General features: G+C 40.3%; 1 protein-coding gene across 1 annotated transcript in view; it reads left to right on the top strand.

Moving 5' to 3' along the window:
- Positions 1-18,252, top strand: part of TAFA4 (TAFA chemokine like family member 4) — a 126,778-nt gene extending 108,526 nt beyond the window's left edge. The window contains exons 3-4 of the mRNA XM_030801757.1: positions 4,317-4,472; positions 18,113-18,252. Coding sequence (XP_030657617.1) covers positions 4,317-4,472; positions 18,113-18,252 — 296 coding nt within the window. The remainder of the gene's footprint in view (positions 1-4,316; positions 4,473-18,112) is intronic.
- Positions 18,253-18,618: the final 366 nt, after the last annotated feature.

An 18,618-nucleotide genomic window follows, 5' to 3' on the forward strand; every position in this document is an offset into this window, starting at 1 on the left:
ATGGCCTTAATCTGACAGGACTGGTGTCCTTATAAAAAGAGGAAGAGACACCAGAGCTTGTTCTGGACACAGCAAGAAGGTGACTGCAAGCCAGGAAGAGAGCTCTCATCAAGAATTTAACAGGCTGACATTTTAAGTTTGGACTCTGTCTCCAGAGCTGTGAGAAAATACATTTCTGTTGTTTAAGCCACCAAGTCTATGGTATTTTGTTACGGCAGCCCAAGCAGACTGAGACAGTGACCAATGGGAGGACATTTCCTGAGAGAGAACTGTAAAAGAATCATCCTGGCCCCTGCCCATGGCTAGTTATTAGCTGTCAGGGAATGTTTGACTGAAAGTTGCTGATTTGCATTTGCAAACCAAAGACAGGCTCTCCCTTCCAAACTTTCCCAGTCCTTACTTTTCTGCTCACTCAGTGCTAAAGTTTCATCCTACTTTACTGACATTATAATTACTATTTATTTAATTTTACAATTGTATACAACTACCTATGGGAAATCAATGCTCTTGTTATGAACATTTAATTAGGTTTATCATTTAAATCACTTCTCCATATTCATGCTTTCTTAAGTAGTAGATTGAAAACTTTCTCTCTTGCTGGTAGTTTGATTCTCTGGGTACTGGTTCTGTCTGTGTACATTTTACAAATGAAACTTTGCCTTAGCATTTGTTCTCACCAGTAATTGAATTTTCCTGCCATCAGCGTTGAAGATGGCATGACAAGGATGGTCCAGAAAACATTCAGAATAATATTGAGGTTATTGTTTGGAAAGCCTGTCTTTATGGATTAAAAAGTCTGAATCATGGAATATTTTTAAATTGGTTTTATTTTGAAACACATGCACCAACAGAAACCAAGCAAAGCATTATCCAGTGGGAGTCCTCGGGGAAACCTCTTTTAATGAGTAGATGAAATTGCTTACAATTCACATAACAATTTATATGTAAATGGATGTATCTGAAAATCATGAACACACTTGAGGGTACTTGAAAAAGTTGTCTTTCCTTAGTAATTTCTGAACAGAACCTCTACAATCTCGTTTATGTTATTTTTATCAGAGCAAAGGTAAGTCTCCCCAGCCTGGTATAGCTAGAGTTGGTGTATTAGTTATCTACTGCTGTGTAACAAATTACCCCAAATCTTGGAAACCTAAAACAATCAACAGACGTTATTATCTCACACACAGCTTCTGCGCATCAGGACTCTGGGAGTGGCTTAGCTGGGTGGTTCTGGCTCAGGATTTCCCATGAGAGTGTAGTTATGCTGTTGGCTGGGGCTGTAGGATCCACTTCCACACTTATCCATGTGACCAATGGCAGTAGACTGTGGTTCCTGGCTATGTAGGCCTCTCCATAGGGCTGCTGACAACATGGTTTCCCCAGGACAGATGATGAACACGTGAGTGAGCGTGCCATTGTCTTATCACCTAATCGTGTACATGGCAAACCATCACTTCTGCTGTGGTATGCTGTTGTCACACAGACCAACTCTGGTTTAATGTGGGAGGGGCCTGCGCAAGGAGTCTGTTTGCAGGTTTACTGACTCGGCTGTTGTCGGGACACTTCAGTTTCTTCCCACCTGGGCCTGTCTATAGGCTCATGACAGGGTTTCCCCCGAGTGAGTGATCTGAGGGCCTGGAGATGACAGCCACCTAATTTTGAACTTGACAAACCAGCACATCTGCTGCATGCTTTTGGTCATATAGACCAACCCTGGTACCATGTGGGAAGGGACTGCACAAACGTGTGAATACTTGGTGGTGGGGATGACAGGGGAGCATCTTAGAGGGTGGCAGCCACAGTTGACATGTGACCTAAGCCAAGCCAGTCAGATGCACCCTTTCCTAGAAGTGACACGTGGAACAGAATGACAGATTCCGAGTGGAATTACTCACTCAGGTTGAGCCATGAGAGTAGTTCCACTTATGGTTAGCTACATTCACTCTTTCTTCTACAAACTCCTGATCTTCCAGTAAAGTCTCTTTGCATTAAGTTAGCTCAAATCAGTTTCTGTTGTTCTAACAAAAGACTCCTAACGGGTAAATGGATTCCAATGTAAATTACCCTTAAGTACTTGTGCAGTACAGAAACTGTTTTATCACAGGATGATGCAATTCAGGTGGTTGGTGATGGGAGTTACAGAGAGTTGTTGGGAGAGTAGCAAGAAACTGTGGTGGTAGATTGGAATTGGAGATGTCAGTGTGTACTTATGCTGTACCCGCACACGCATTTCCTTGACCTATTTGCTGAAAGGGCCTGAGTCACTTCCTAGTTGTGATGAGTAAACCTATACCTTGAGATTGGGTTTCTAAGTCTGATGCCCCACGAAAAGTAATCAAGGATTCTTGAAGAAATTATGGGGGCAGGGAAAATACCAGGTAAGTCTGGAACATCTTGAGGGTCAGAAGGTTAGTAAGTTCTCAAAGAATGATGAGAATATGACACAGCTCGTCCTGCCTAGATCTGGGACAATTTGAAGGGTCTCCTCCTGCCCAGATCTGGGACAATTTGAACATTAACATAGAATCAGTCTTACAACTATCATATTGATAATTGATTCAGGTGGAAATCATCAATGGGTACTAAAACTAGTAGGTGAAAGTTTGATAAAGAATGAGATATATTCATAGTCTCACTAATATATCTCCCTCAAAATGCTTACTAATATAAAGGGAAAAATAATACCTTTACAATGGAGAAGGCTGACAGATACCATCCTAACCATTTAATTAAAGGTAATAGCACTGATAATGGGATGAAAGGACATTGGGTGTTTCCTGATACGATGCACTAAGAATATAGAATCACTTCTGGGACAATCTGCTAAAAATGCATTGCTTGAATCTAATCAAGAGGAAGCATCACGCAAATCCATACTGAGGGACATTCTGCAAAATAAATGGCATGTAACTCTTGAAAAATGTCAAGGTCAAGAAAGAAAGACTGAGGAGGAGTTTCTGAATAAAGGAGGCTAATGAAATGTGACAACTGAATGCAATGCATGCACCTTGGTTGGATTCTGAGCAGGGGGAAAATAGCTATAAAAGGCATTAATGGGACATTGGCAAAATTTGAATGTAGATTGTACAAAATTTGAATGTAGATTGTACGTTACATAGTAGCATTGTATCATGTCAAATTTTCTATCTTTAATCACTATGTAACCTTATGTCTTTGTTTTTAGAAAATACACAGTGAAGTACTTAGGGGTAAAGGGGCGCCATGTCTGAAATTTACTCTCAAATGGCTTAGAAAAACGAGAGAGTGAATGATAAAGCAAATGGGGCCACATATTAACTGTGAACCTCGGTGAAGTCTGTTACAGCAGCAATTGCCAACTAAGAACAAAGTACCACACATTTAGCACCATGTTTCTGCAGGTCAGAAGTCTAGCATTGCCTGGCTGGATTTTCTGCTCAGCGTCTCACCACTGGGTTAAATTCAAGGTATCAGTAGGCTGCATTCCTTTATGGGGAGGCATTGGGGAAGAATCAGCATCCAGGCTCACTCTGGTTATTGGCAGTTCTTGAGGTTGTAGGACTGAGATCTCCATTTCCTTGACATGTGGCCCCTCCATCTTCAAGCCAGCAATGGCACCTGGAGCTGTTCATCTGTCTGCTTTTCAGGGCTCATTTGAGACCTGAATGGCCTGACCTGGATAATCCAGGCTACGATCTCTCTCTTAAAATCAACCAGTTGGCCAGGCACGGTGGCTCACACCTATAATCCCAGCACTTTGGGAGGCCGAGGCAGGCAGATCACTTGAGGTCAGGAGTTCGAGACCAGCCTGGCCAACATTGTGAAACCCTGTCTCTACTAAAAATACAAAAATTACCTGGGCATGGTGGCACACACCTGTAATCCCAGTTACTTGGGAGGCTGAGGCAGGAAAATCGCTTGAATCCAGGAGATAGAGGTTGCAATGAGCTGAGATCGTGCCACTGCGCTCCAATCTCACTGACAGAGTGAGATTCCCTCTCAAAAAAAAAAAAAAAAAAAAGTCTATCAATCTCAGTCACATCTGCAAAATATCTTTTATCATGTAATTAATGTGACATAACCATGAGTGTGACCCCAGGGGTTGAGGATCCTGGAGGCCTCATTTCTGCCTAGCACAGGTTCACAGAAGCTTTTTGCACTCTTCTCACCACCTTTATATAAATTTGAAATAATATGTTATCAAAATAAAATGTTACAAAGACTCATAAGCATAGCACAGGAAGTTGGAAAATGTCATCATAGCATCATTTTGGTTTTGGTGGTGTCATTTCCTTCTAACAGCACTGGGTTTGTTTTTCTCCCCCATTACCTACTAGGTCACCACCAAATCAAGCAAGGGACCTGTGAGGTGGTCGCTGTGCACAGGTGCTGCAATAAGAACCGCATAGAAGAGCGGTCACAAACAGTCAAGTGCTCTTGCTTCCCGGGACAGGTGGCCGGCACAACTCGGGCTCAGCCTTCTTGTGTTGAAGGTAAGACCTCTCTGGTCAGTATCTCTGGTATTTCCAAAAGGCCAAAACCCACCAGGAATTTCCCTACTTTACTGTCTTTGCAACCCAAAGAAACCTAGGGTTGCTTTGAGATCAGTGTCAATCCAAAAGTGAACATAAATACAACTCCAAAAATGTCTTGATGGTAAGATAAGTCTTCAATAATGTCCCACAAGGGGTACCAATGGGGAGTTACATTATAGGGCAGTTGGGAAGATGTGCTTCAATTCCTTTTGCCCACCTGTCTCCAAATCTCACTCACCAAAGCAATTGTTTCCACTGATGCCCTGTTCTCCTTCCTCTTATACTCTGTACTCAAAATTAGCAGCATGACTTTCTCACTTCATGCTTGGTGTTATAGGTTAGTATCCTCTCTTTTATTCCTAGTTGATCATTTTAACAGACATTTATAGGACAGTCTCTTTGGAACAACTTCCCTGGGAATAGTTTGGAATCATGTATCATTCATTTGTAATCTCCAAATCCCCTAGCAGAGTGCTGTGCCAATAGTTAAAAAATATATATGAATGTTGATGGTTGTAGGTGGAGGCCTGGGATTGATTTCTTTTGATACCCCTGGCTTCTTCCAGCAGACACCGTGTTAGAAACAAGTGTCAGTCCCCAGGGGAACAGATACACAGGGTTAGTCCTGTAGCAGTTGCTCTGCAGTGTCACGAAACCTCCCTGAAAATGAACATTTCCAGTCTCATTTGATGCATGTCTAAAGGTCAGCAGTTAAAACACACACACATTCTTAACTCCAGATCATATTGCACAGCGAACAAGAATGGCTGATTTACCTGCATCCCATTCCCCCTACCAAACACACATATAGACATACACAACTATATGGGCTCTGTGGTTACAGTGGTATATATTAGCACCATCTCAGCCACCTTTAAAACAGGAAAGTGAAAGTGGAAATTTTCCACCTACAGTTCTTTATCAGAAACTTTGGGGGCCAAATGTGTTGCTGAAATGAGACTTTGCTCATATTTTATGTGGGTAACATAGTAAATATACCATCTATTACCTTACAGACTTACTGGACTCTCCACTTGCACCCCATAATCACAGAAATATTACTATATCTGCAGTGAAATGTATGAATATTCATGCAGGATGGGATAAGGCTGGATAAAGAACTTCATGTTAATTCAAGTCAGGTTTTGCTGTCATCTTACAGAAAACCTGTCAATTTCCAGAGCTTTTTGGATTTGGGGATTATTGATAAAGGATTGTCAACCCATAAAAAAAAAGATGAAGATCTTTAACATTTAAAAAATGGCATTTAAAAGAAATATGCTGAGTTTCTGTATCTCCAGCTGGGGAAGTCTAATGTATTTATCATCTCTATTAATTGAATCCAAATCACATCACAACCATTCTTTCTCCTGGCTGTCTCTCAAATCAGCCCACTTTTTTCCATCCCCACTGCTACCTCCACAGTCTAGGGGCCACCCTTAGATCTTGCTGAGTGTGCCACACCTCTCCTTCCACTTTCAGTCCTGTACCCAGAATGATCTACGCAAACAGAATGGATTATGTCACTCCCATACTGAAAACCATATTTTAGTGGCTTCCCACTGTCTTTAAGATAAACTCCAGGAGTTCTTTACCGTGGCTTGCAGAGCCCTGCAAGATCTGTGTCTCAGTTCTCTTTCAAGTACTCTACCCTAGGCAATCCAGAGTTCTTCCCATTTCTTTTCATTTCTGCACATTACTAATTTATATCCCTTGCCTGAATCATTGCCCTCCTCCCCATGACACACACCTGGTCTGCTTAATTCTTCTTATTCTCCTTTCAAATCTCTTTTAAGTTCTTGCATCACCCTGGACTTCCAGTTCATGATATTCATCCCTTGTTATTGTAAAAACGTGTGCCTTCCAGTTAGTTGAAGGTAAGACCTCTCTGGTCAGTATCTCTGGTATTTCAAAAAGCTTGTGGATAGGGATGTGGTCTCTTACTTTCATCTTTCCCCATTGGCTGGCCCACAAACAAGTTTTAGTACAGTGGAGAATGGACTTTGCTAATCACAGATTGCTCTCTACAGACAATGTGTTTGCTTGCCTCTGTAGGCCTTAAACGTCTTCTAACAAACTCTTTTTATATTCTGTCTAACCCAGAATAATGTTTTATAATATTCAAAGCACTTTTATTGGTACCTAAAAAGTACTGATAGGGCAGTTATGACTATTAGTATCTTTATCTTAGTAAAGAAAATATGAATACCTTACCCCAAACTATCTTGTTTTAAATTTTTATGTATGGGCAAATCCCCTTTGACCACGACCTTAGGAGTAACTATGTGTATCTGTTTGGTCAATATATTTTTCTGTATATTTGTGTATTTGGAGATAGGTTTAGTAGAAAACAGTGGTAGATTTCAATATGAGTGTGTGTTTTACACAAATGCTATCACATTGGATATTTCACTCATCCTGCTTTATTCCTATCAGTATTAGGTTGCAGAAGTCTTTGTGTGCTGGTACATACTGATCTAACTGGGTGTTTTCAATTGCTCCATAGCATTCCATGTATGGATAGGCCACAATTATTTAGCCATTCGTCTTCCTTTTTAAAAATAATGATAAGGTCTTGCTCTGTCATCTAGGTTGGAGTGCAGTGGCATGATCATAACTCGCTGCTGCCTTGAACTCCTGGGCTCAAGCAATCCTCCTACCTCTGCCTCCCAAAGTGTTGGGATTACAGGTGTGAGCCATTACACCTGGCCACCATTCCTTTATTAATGGACATTTTGGTTGTGTTTATGGCAAAACAAACAGACTCTCAGGTTAATTAAATGGTTTCCCTTGTGTCACAGGATCAGTGATACGGACCAGTCATGGAGCATCTGAGCAGAGTCTTTGCAGTGCTGTCTACTAAAATGTTCTGTGATGATTCACATGTTCCCTCTCTATATATTTATGGAGATAACCTGTATAGATAGATATCTTATATCTATATGTGATGATATATATGTCCAGTGTGGCTAGTAGCCATTAGCCACCCGTGGCTATGGAGCATTTGAAATGTGGCTAGTGTAAATTTAGATTTAATAGGGACTTGTGGCTTAAAGCTTCACATTAGACAGTGCAGGTTATGCTTGATGTAAACATGTAACTTGAGTGTAACATTTGTTGTCAGAGAGTGCCAATACCCTGAAAGGTGAGATTGTGTCTTTCAACTTGTGTCTCCTATACCTAACATTGTCTGGCAAACAGTTGGTGTTCAGTAAATGTTTATTGGATCAAAGTCACTGAGAAGTGTAGGAAGTTTAAGCTTTGTTTGGGATGTATGTCTGATTTCATCTCTCTTTGATCTCTTCCTTATCTGAATATGTTTCCATTAGGGCTTTTTAGCTTTACCTGCTTGATCTTTATCCCATAATAATTATGCAGTATCATGCCCTAATTGGAATGTGAGAAGACCTATTCTCTGCTGATATGTTCCTCTTATCTTATTTGTCAATAAGAATAGAAAGGATCTAAAATATAACATTTACCTGAATTTACATTTAAATTAAAACAAAGGCAAGAAGATGTTGGCATGGGGCACTAATTAATGCTGACATAGAAACTGGAATATACTTTTGCATTTCTGTTAATCCACACCACAGATACTTATCTAGTGTTTTCATTGCTTTTCGGTAAAGCCATAGATTATATTATATAAACAGGGAAAATAATTAGCTGTTCCCGTTCTACCAAACTTTAACTTATGAAACCTCCCCTGAGTTATTGAAGTGGGTCTTTAATATACATTGGGGATTTGGGAGCTGGTACAGGGAATTATTTAAGACTGTGGTTACTTGGGTCCTAAAACGGACAGCTATTCAGCTGGTAAGCATTCTTCTTTTTGAATCTTCGGCTGGCATATACAGGTCTGTTTTATGGTGGAAACTATATTCTACACATTTATCAAAATACTGCTCTATAGAGATAATGCTGAATGGTTTTATGATAAAATGAGACAAATGTGTAGTACAAGGAAGTTTATTTTGTCAAAATGGTTTCTAAATATTGGGTTTAAAAGATTAATAAAACAAAAGCTCAGAAATGGAAAGTAGTTACTTTTCAAAGCTATTTTAAAATTTTTTTGATGTCTCAATTTCTATCACTTTTTTTTTTTTTTTTTGAGACGGAGTCTCGCTTTTTCACCCAGGCTGGAGTGCAGTGGTGTGATCTCTGCTCACGGCAACCTCCACCTCCCGGGTTCAAGCGATTCTCCTGTCTCAGTCTCCTGAGTAGCTGGGACTACAGGTGCGTGCCACCACGCCTGGCTAATTTTTTTTATATTTTTAGTAGAGACGGGGTTTCACCATGTTAGCCAGGATGGTCTCGATCTCCTGACCTCGTGATCCGCCCGCCTTGGCCTCCCAAAGTGCTGGGATTACAGGCATGAGCCACTGCACCCGGCCCACTTTTTCAAGATGTCAATTCATTTAGTTAAGAAGGAGAGTTACTGTGTGGACTGCAGACAACTTTCATGACTTCACGGGCTGTGTGATGAGACACAGGGTCTGTCTTTACAATGTGTTTTCATTCAGCATGTTCTCCTTCCACTTAAAACATATTTTTCTCAGTGCAGACACATGAATGACAGGATGGGAGTTGGGAGGATATGTATGTTGTATATGTTGGTTCGTTCATCATTTTAATTTGGCACGTTTGTGCCTGACCTGCCCTAGATGCCAGACAGAAGCATGATAAGGAGACTCAGGTCTTGGTTTCAAGGAACTCAGTTTACTAGTTCAGAGAAACAAACTTTTATTAATGAAGGACTCAAAGGGAGAACAGAGAGGTAGTCAGGGATGCTGCCCCTTGAGAAGCAGTGGGTCTGAATTTAGTAGATAGAAGGATATGATGGTGGAGAGAGTTAGGAAACAAGGCAGCACAGAGCATATGAGAGTGAGTGGGGCTAACTCGGGAACTAGAAGTAGCTTGGTCTGGCTTGGAAACGGTAGAAAAGAAAACTGGAAAGGTAAACAGAACCCTTGATATGAGAGGCCTTAGAATAAGTCAAATTTTAGGATTTAATTCCTGCCTTCTGGGAATTTGCGTTTTAAGAGAGTGTGCCAATAAGAAAGAGTATGAAGTATTATGAACAAAGTTTATATAAAGCACTGTAAGATTCCTGAGAAGGAAAAATATGATGCCTAAATTTGACAGGTCACCTCGTCAGCATAGGTTTCATGGTGAGTTCATAATCAGTCAGGATTTGTGTGTGCGAGCATGCATGTGTGTGTATTAGTCTCACACTGCTAATAACGACATACCCGAGAACGGGTAATTTATAAAGCAAAAGAGGTTTAATGGACTCACAGTTCCACGTAGCTGGGGAGGCCTCGCAATCGTGGTGTAAGGTGAAGGAGGAACAAAGGCATGTCTTACCTGGCAGCAGGCAGGAGAGTGTGTGCAGGGGAACCGCCCTTTGTAAAACCATCAGATCTTCTGAGATTTATTCACTATCACAAGAACAGCATGGGAAAAAAAAAAACCCACCCCCATGATTCAAATACCTTGCACCAGGTCCTCCCATGAAACATGGGGCTTGTATGAGCTATAATTCAAGATGAGATTTGGGTGGGGGCACAGCCAAACCATATCAGTGTGTGTGTGTTTGAGAGAGAGAGAGAAAAAACTCACAAGTGGGTGTGCAAAAACTTTAAATTCATGGAATTGCCCATGGTAGGGGCAGGAAGGAAGACATAAAATAGAGGTGGCATGGTGTTTATGATGGATTAGAATTATTTTCATAAGTAAGAGCTTTGAGCAGGTCTGATGAACTAGCACAACCTCTCATTTTGAGTTAGTATGCCTTCAAACTGTAGATCAGTGTTTCTCAACCAGGGGCAATTTTGCCCCCTTGGGGATATTTGACATTGTCTCAAGACAGCTGGGAGAGGGTGCTACTGCTGTCTAGCACATAGAGGCCGGAAGTGATGCCTTACATCTTACAATGCACAGGATTGACCGCCACGGTAAAGAATTAACCAGGTTCAAATGTCAATGACATTGAGGTTGACAAACCCTGACTTAGAGGTTCCCAATGTATGTGGACATGCTTGTGTGGGGCTGCATTTAGTAGAGAGGACAAACGTAGATCACAAAAGATCAGTGTGTGTGTACTCATGCACTGACTCAGTACTCTGTGTACGTTGTGGAACTAACAATGTTGTGTTATTTGCAGAATGTGTGAACAAGTAAGATTCTTTAAAAAAATGGCTAGTGCTCTAACTACTGCTCTTATGCCTGTTAGCTGGGTCAAGTTGGTATGGCTTCTCTTCTTAACAAGAAATATAAAAGTTAATGGCTTATTTTTAAAGAACACAGAGTCTTGAAATAATAATATGATTGAAATAACTGAAGACGCAAAGTGTTAAAATCTTGGAGCATATGCTATAAAGCATATATTCTAGGAAGATGTTTTCTTAATTTTTCTGTTCGTAGTTGCAGTAAAAACATACATTTTTCTTTAGAATATCTTTCACCATGTGTATTAGGGTTCTCTAGAGGGACAGGACTAACAGGATAGATGTATATATGAAGGGGAGTTTATTAGGAGTATTAACTCACACAGTAACAAAGTGAATTCCCACAGTTGGCTGTCTGCAAGCTGAGGAGCTGGGAAGGCAGTCCTAGACCCAAAACCTCAAAAGTAGGGAAGCCAACAGTGCAAGCCTGAGAGCCCAGAGCCCCTGGGAAACCACTGGTGTAACTCCAAGAGTCCAAAAGCCGAAGAACTTGGAGTCTAATGTTTGAGGGCAGGAAGCATCCAGCACGGGAGAAAGATCCGTTCCTCTGCCTGCTTTTATCCTAGCTGTGCTGGCAGCTGATTAGATAGTGCCCACCCAGATTAAGGATGGGTCTGCCTTTGTCTACGAACGCAAATGTTAATCTCCTTTGGCAACACCCTCACAGGCACACCCGGGAACAATACTTTGCATCCTTTAATCCAATCAAGTTGACACTTAATATTAACCATCACACCATGTAAATACAGCTAAACTCAATCAACAAGTAAGTGTCCAACTCATGAAAAGTGAGCATGTTCGTGGTTATTATAATTTGAAGTCTAAGTAACTGTATGAATACATAATTGTGTTCTGTTTAACCGAGTGATGTTTACTTGGGAAAAGAATACAAAATAAAACTCATTTTATACATCAGAGAGTAACGAAAATGTACCAGAAGCAAAACAGCTGATTATCACATGAAATTTTCACCTCCACAACAGCATTATAGAATATATCATTTGCTACCACAAAACCAGGAAGGGCTTCACTGTCTTTTTATTTTTTTCTGTCTTTCTACATAAAACTGGAAATTCATTACAGGTTGGCAGCTTGAAGATAGGGGTATTATGTGTTTTCATAAGTCAGGAAGCATGGGGCTTTTAAATGAATTTTACTTTAAAAATAGAAGTGACAAGACACTTTCTCATTTAAAGTGTATTATGATATTTTGTAACAGGAAAAAAATATCTATGCCTCCTACAAACTTATTTTCCTGTGGAGACAAGGCTCAGTAAAGTGGGCAGATGTTCTCACCAGTAACTTTAATAAAATCCTACTTCTGAGTCCTTTGTCCCTGCCAGTGAGGCTGAAGGTGCACTCGAAGCTTAAATTTCCTGGCTGCTTAATCACCATATTCTCTGTCAGGTCGGGTTCTCACCTTTGCTGTCAGTTTCTTAGTCAATGCTTAACTCATAACGGAATTTGCAATGTGTCTTGATTTACTGTGGTATTTCCTTCTACGTCTGTCATTTCTGAGAGAGTACTTGCCATAAAGCCTTTCACAAAGAAACTCCATCATGGGTAACACATTGACGAATAGGAGCACCTCACAATGTGTTCTTCTGTGAGATGGGAAAATATATATTTGCAAATAGGACTCCTTTACAGTTCAGGGCAGCTTGCTATTTTAAGGAATTTGAAGCAAATCTGTTTTTAGAAGAAAGCATCATTCCATATTTTCCAATTAAACGAAAAACCTGGTAGATAATCTCATAAGAGTTTTGTCTTGGTCTTTCGGGCTTCCTTTTTAAATGTTTTAATTTAAATCTCTAAACACTAGGTAAATGCTGATTTTTTTCCTGTAGTTAAGAAGTGGCGTAGTGTTCTGTGATACACATCCGGATCTGTCATTTTTATTTCCCCCTCCAGCTCCTTTTGTAGGTTTTGGCATCAGAAGTACCTTGTGCCCCCATGGGTTCAGTAAGTAAGTGCTGGCTGGCATTTATCTGCTGAAAGGTTGAGATTATCTGATTCATTCTCTTTCTCTGCAGGGAATTTATTCCGCAGTTTCTCACTTCACTCCCACCTCACTTGCTCTTCTGTTTTAGAGTTTGTTCTTCTCAAACTCTTCTGGCACCCAGTTTTCTCTACCTTATTGCACTACTTGGCTCAGGTTCCTTCCCTGGCTGTCTGCTGCTGAGAGACCCAAGTCTAATCTTGAATTTTCCTCGAGAGCCCCTAACGGTTCCTTCCCAGACACCCTCCTAATCTGGGTGTCCAGGGCTTCACTGACGATCTCTCACTTCAGCCACATGCGTCTGCTGGCTTCCAGGTGCACCCGTCACTGTCGCTCCTGTCTTCAGTCGTGGACCTCTGGCCACCTGTCAAGACTGCTTTTGAATCTTTCATGAAGCTCTGATACCTTTCCAAAGTACATGGGTTCTCACTCCTGAGTGGAAGAAAGTTAGTCTAAGGAAGAGTTTTGAAGACAAAGTATTTTAAATTCAGCTCTAATTCTATGTAAATACAACTAAGCTCTGTCAACATTTAAGTAACTTTTCTAGTCCTGCAGATGGTATTTTAAATTGAGGTCTGGGGACCATCTCTTATTTATTTTTATATCCACTTGGAACCAATCCGTGGTATTCAGACAAGAATGAATGGTCAACACTATGAGTATAGTAAAACTCTATGTAGTACTTCCTAATCTAAAATATTATTGTAAATTGTGATAAAGTAGAGACTACTGGATAGAGAAGAAGAAATTCTAGATTCTAGTACCACCCTCCACCCCTTTACTAACTCTGAGGGAAGCTCTGGTTTTTATTTGTGGTACCATCTGGCTCCCTTTTCTGGCTTCTGAAGGTTGTTGGGACAATCAAAAGAGGAACAGTAAGTAAAAGTGCTTTGAAAGTGACACAGCTCCATGAAGTTGCAAGGGGGAAATTGTTATGATATGAGGCTGCAAAGAATCTTTTTTTTTTTTTTGAGACAGAGTCTTGCTCTGTCACCCAGGCTGGAGTGCAGTGGCGCGATCTCGGCTCACTGCAACCTCTGCTTCCCGGGCTCAAGTGATTCTTCTGCCTCGGCCTCCTGAGTAGCTGAAACTGCAGGTGTGCATCACCATGCCCGGTGAATTTTTGCATTTTTAGTAGAGGCGGGGTTTCACTATGTTGGCCAGGCTGGTCTCGAACTCTTGACCTCAAGTCATCTGCCCGCCTAGGCCTTCCAAAGTGCTGGGATTACAGGTGTGAGGCACCATGCCTGGCCAAGAATATAATTTTATTAGGCTTTACCTGCTATGTACATCCATCTCAGTTTAGTGGCAGTCTCTGGCACAATAAATAACCAATTTGGCTAGGTTCCTTTCTTGGTATTGGCAATGCCTGATTTAAATAACAAGTGGTTACCCTAGATCACAAATCCACCTGACTTAGGTCCTATTTATTTGTTGTGATGGATATCACCAGATAGTAGGCTCAGTATATTCGGCCAGAATCAGGGACAATGTCTGGCCCCTTCAGTGAATAATGAAATTGTCCTGTGCTCTCATCAGGCCACATAGTGTTTGTCTGACTGGGCAACTGTTTGAATGCACTGGCGGCCTCCTTCCATACAAGGATTCCATACAAGGGCACTGGCTGCCTCCTTCCATAAAAGGATTTGTTTCTAGTAGACGCATAAGGGAGGGAGGTATGAATATAAGCGTTAGCACCTGGGCTCTAGCATTAGACTGCCTCTCTTCAAAAGCTTGTTTGACTGTTTTCAGACTCTGTGACCTTGCCCTAGTCACTTGAGGACCCAGGACCTCAGCTTTTTCATTTCAATGAAGTACAGGAAAACGTTTTTAAAAATATTTTTTATTTCAAAAGTTTTTGGGGAAAAAGTGGTTTTCTATTACCTGAGTAAGTTCTTTAGTGGTAATTTGAGATATTGGTGCACCCCTCACCTGAGCAGTATACACTGTACCTCATGTGTAGTCTTTTATCCCTCACCTCCCTGCCCTGAGAAATAATTTTTAACCTCCGGTTTGTAGTGAGGTTTAAATTAGAAAATGCAGGAAGGAAATTAGCAGGGTGCCTGGCCCTCAATAAAAAGTAGCTGTTAGGATTTGTAAAGCTTTGTTTGAACTAGAGTTTCTGACTTCACAGGCAGCATAGTTTGAGTCAAACCTATCAGGAAAGTCTTCAGGGCTTCCTATATATAAGACCACGTTGTCTGCAGAGAAAATTTAACTTCTTCCTTTCTAATTTAAGTACCTTTTATATTTTTTTCTTGCCTGCTTGCTCTGGCTAAGACTTTTGGTACTCTATTGAATAGAAATGGTGAGCGTAGATATCCATGTCTTGTTGTATATGACCTTTATTATGTTGAAGGTACATTCCTTCGGTATCAAATTACCTTTGTTGAGAGTTTTTATCATAAAGGGATATTGAATTTTGTCAAATGATTTTTCTGCAGGAGATGACTACATGATTTTTATCCTTCATTCTGTTAATGTGGTGTATCACATTTATTGATTTACTTATGTTTAAGCATTCTTGCAGCCCAAGGATAAATCCCACTTGATCATAGTGGACGTGGAGGATCCTCTTAATGTGCCGTTCAATTCAGTTTGCTAGTGTTTTGTTGAGGAATTGTGATCTATGTTTATCAAGGATATTGGCCTATACTTTTCTTTTTTGTAGTGTCCTAATCTGGCTTTGGCATGAAGGTAATGCTGGCGTTGTTAAATGAGTCTGGAAGTGTTCTCTCTTCTTCGATTCTTTGGAAGAGAAAGTGGAGAGTTAGTTACTTCTTTTTTTTGAGACGGAGTCTTGCTCTGTTGCCCAGGCTGGAGTACACTGGCGTGATCTCGGCTCACTGCAAGCTCCAACAGCCGGGTTCACGCCATTCTCCTGCCTCAGCCTCCTAAGCAGCTGCGACTACAGGCGCCTGCCACCATGCCTGGCTTTTATTTTTAGTAGAGATGGGGTTTCACCTTGTTATCCAGGATGGTCTCAATCTCCTGACCTCATGATCTGCCTGCCTTGGCCTCCCAAAGTGCTGGGATTACAGGCATGAGTCACTGCACCCAGCCTAGTTCTTCTTTAAATGCCAGGTACTAATAAATTCAGTAAAGCTGCAGAATGCAAAATCAACATCCAAAACTCAGTTGCATTTTGCTAACAATGAACAGTCCAAGAAATTAAGGAAACAATCCTATTTTTATAATACCATCAAAAAATAAAATACTTAAGAATCAATTTAACCAAGGAGGTAAAAAAATCTGTACACTAAAAACTGTAAGACATTAATGAAAGAAATGGAACAATATCCTGTGTTCATGGATTGGAAAAATATTGTTAAAATGTCCATACTCTCCAAAGCAATCTACAGATACAATCCCTAACAAAATTCCAGTGGCATTTTCCATAAAGATAGAAAAACAGTCTTAAAATTCATATAGAACCACAGAAAACCACAAATAGCTAAAGCAATTTTGAAAAAGAACAGAGTTGGAGGCACACAGTCCGATTCAAATTATATTACAAAGCTACAGTTATCAAAACAGTATGACACTGGCATAAAAATAGACACATAGACCCATGGAACAGAATAGACAACTCAGAAATAAATCCATGCATTTACAGTAGACTAGTCTTTGACAAGGTGACAAGACTACACAATGGGTAAAGGATAGTCTCTTCAATAAAGGGTGCTGGGAAAATTAGATATTCCCGTGCAAAAGAATGAAGTTACTTGAAAAGGATGTAAATGTAATCTGTGAAATGAAACTCCTAGAAGAAAACATAGGGAAAAAGGTCCTTGATATTGATCTTAGACATTTTGGTTATGACACCAAAAGTACAGGCAACAAAAGTAAAAATAAACAATTGGGACTACATCATATGAAAAAGCAGCCTAGAGAATGGTAGAAAATATTTGCAAGCCATGTATCTGATAATGAGTTAAGATCCAAAATATAAAAGAAACCTACCTGCTCAATTGCCAAAAATTTGTACCCTAATTAAAAAGTAGGAAAAGGAACTGAATTGATATTTTTCCAAGGAAGACATACAAATGACCAACAGGCATATGAAAAGGTGAAGGAATGCCAGGCCCTCCCACTTTCCCATGGCTTCTTGTAATTGACTTTAAGTGGTTGCTGGCCACTCACTAGAATGGCATGGAGAGATGAATACCATGTATGATGGAAATTTTTAGTGCTTTTAGTTTTTGCTATTGACAGAGAGCATCAAACATAAGAATCAGTTGCAATACCATTGTAACCTGCAATCAAAGATGATGACCATATTAACAGCTGACATTTTCTGAGACTATTGTGACTGACTGGCTCAAAGTCAGCAAAGACTTTCACACATGGATTAACTTTATCCTCTTAACATCCTGGGGTGAGGATCTACTTTTCACATGAAGAAATTGACACTAAGAGAAGTTCGAGAATTAGTCTAATCTAGACAATGGCACAGTCAGATTCAAACCCAGGCAAGCCCACCACAAAGCCTGAGATCTCGCCAGCTATATTTTACAATTGGGCAGTCCACTGCAAAAGTGATCTGTTTTATATTTGTATAAATTTAAGGGTACATAGTGGTGAAGTCTGGGCTTTTAGTGTAGCCATCACCCAAATAGTGTACCTTGTACCCCTTAAGTATCTTCTTGTCCTTCCCACCCTTCCAAATCTCCAATTTCTGTTGTTCCATGACTCTGTGTCTCTGTGTACACATTATTCAGCTCTCATTTATAAGTGAGAAAATGACTGACTTTTGACTTTGACTTTGTTTCTGGGTTATTTCACTTAAGATAATGACCTCCAGTTCCATCCATGCTGCTGTAAAAGACAGGATTTCATTCTCTTCTGTGGCTCAGTAGTATTTGATAGCGTATCTATACCACATTTTCTTTATCCAGTCCTGCATTGATGGACACATGTTGATTCCATGACTTTCCTATTACTACTGCTGCGATAAACATATGGGTTGCAGGTGTCTTTTTGATGTAACAGTCTCTTTTCCTTTGAGTAGATAGCCAGGGATGGGATTGCTGGATTGAATGGTTGATTTTTAGTTCTTTGAGAAATCTCCATACTGTTTTCCATAGAGGTTGTACTAATTTACCTTCACACCAACAGTGTATTAGCATTCCCTTTTCTCTGCGTTGTCACCAACATCTGTTGCTTTTAAAATGTTTAATAAAAAAAGAAACATTTTGTAGAGTAATGTAGAGTATATGCCTGATTGGATTCCTTAAATTTAGTAACAGTAAACTTAATAGCAGTCTTTGAACTCAGTGTACTACTCTGTATTGAGTTTCATTTTGTCCATCTTTGGAGGAAGAAACAAACAGTGTCATAAATATTATTTGGCCTTTGTTTTCCAGCTTCCATTGTGATTCAGAAATGGTGGTGTCACATGAATCCGTGTTTGGAGGGAGAGGATTGTAAAGTGCTGCCAGATTACTCAGGTTGGTCCTGTAGCAGTGGCAATAAAGTCAAAACTACGAAGGCAAGTATAGACTAAATGCAACTACAATTTACAACTTATCAACTGTGGGGCTTCCTCCCCTTGATTTTATTCTGTCATCAAGAACACATTATTATGTGTTGATAAACCTGCTTGGGCAGTGCTGCCTTAGGGCTTTGGCCTTTTTGAAAAGTGCATTTCCCAGCATCATTCTGTGTGTCAGATTTTATAGAGCAGTGATTTGGTGGGAGAATTCATTATTTTAGGCAGGGCCACTAAATTCATTTCAGCTTCTTCACAAGCCCAATTTCAGAGTTGACAGGCCAATGTATCAAAACACCATGGCAAGAATCCACATCCAGATGATTTACTCAAGTAGAAATACCTATTGCTTTAAAGGAGATTTAATGGTTGGAGATTCTT

This window comes from Nomascus leucogenys, chromosome 21 (genome assembly GCF_006542625.1).
Source record: "Nomascus leucogenys isolate Asia chromosome 21, Asia_NLE_v1, whole genome shotgun sequence".
NCBI classification, from domain to species: Eukaryota; Metazoa; Chordata; class Mammalia; order Primates; family Hylobatidae; genus Nomascus; species Nomascus leucogenys.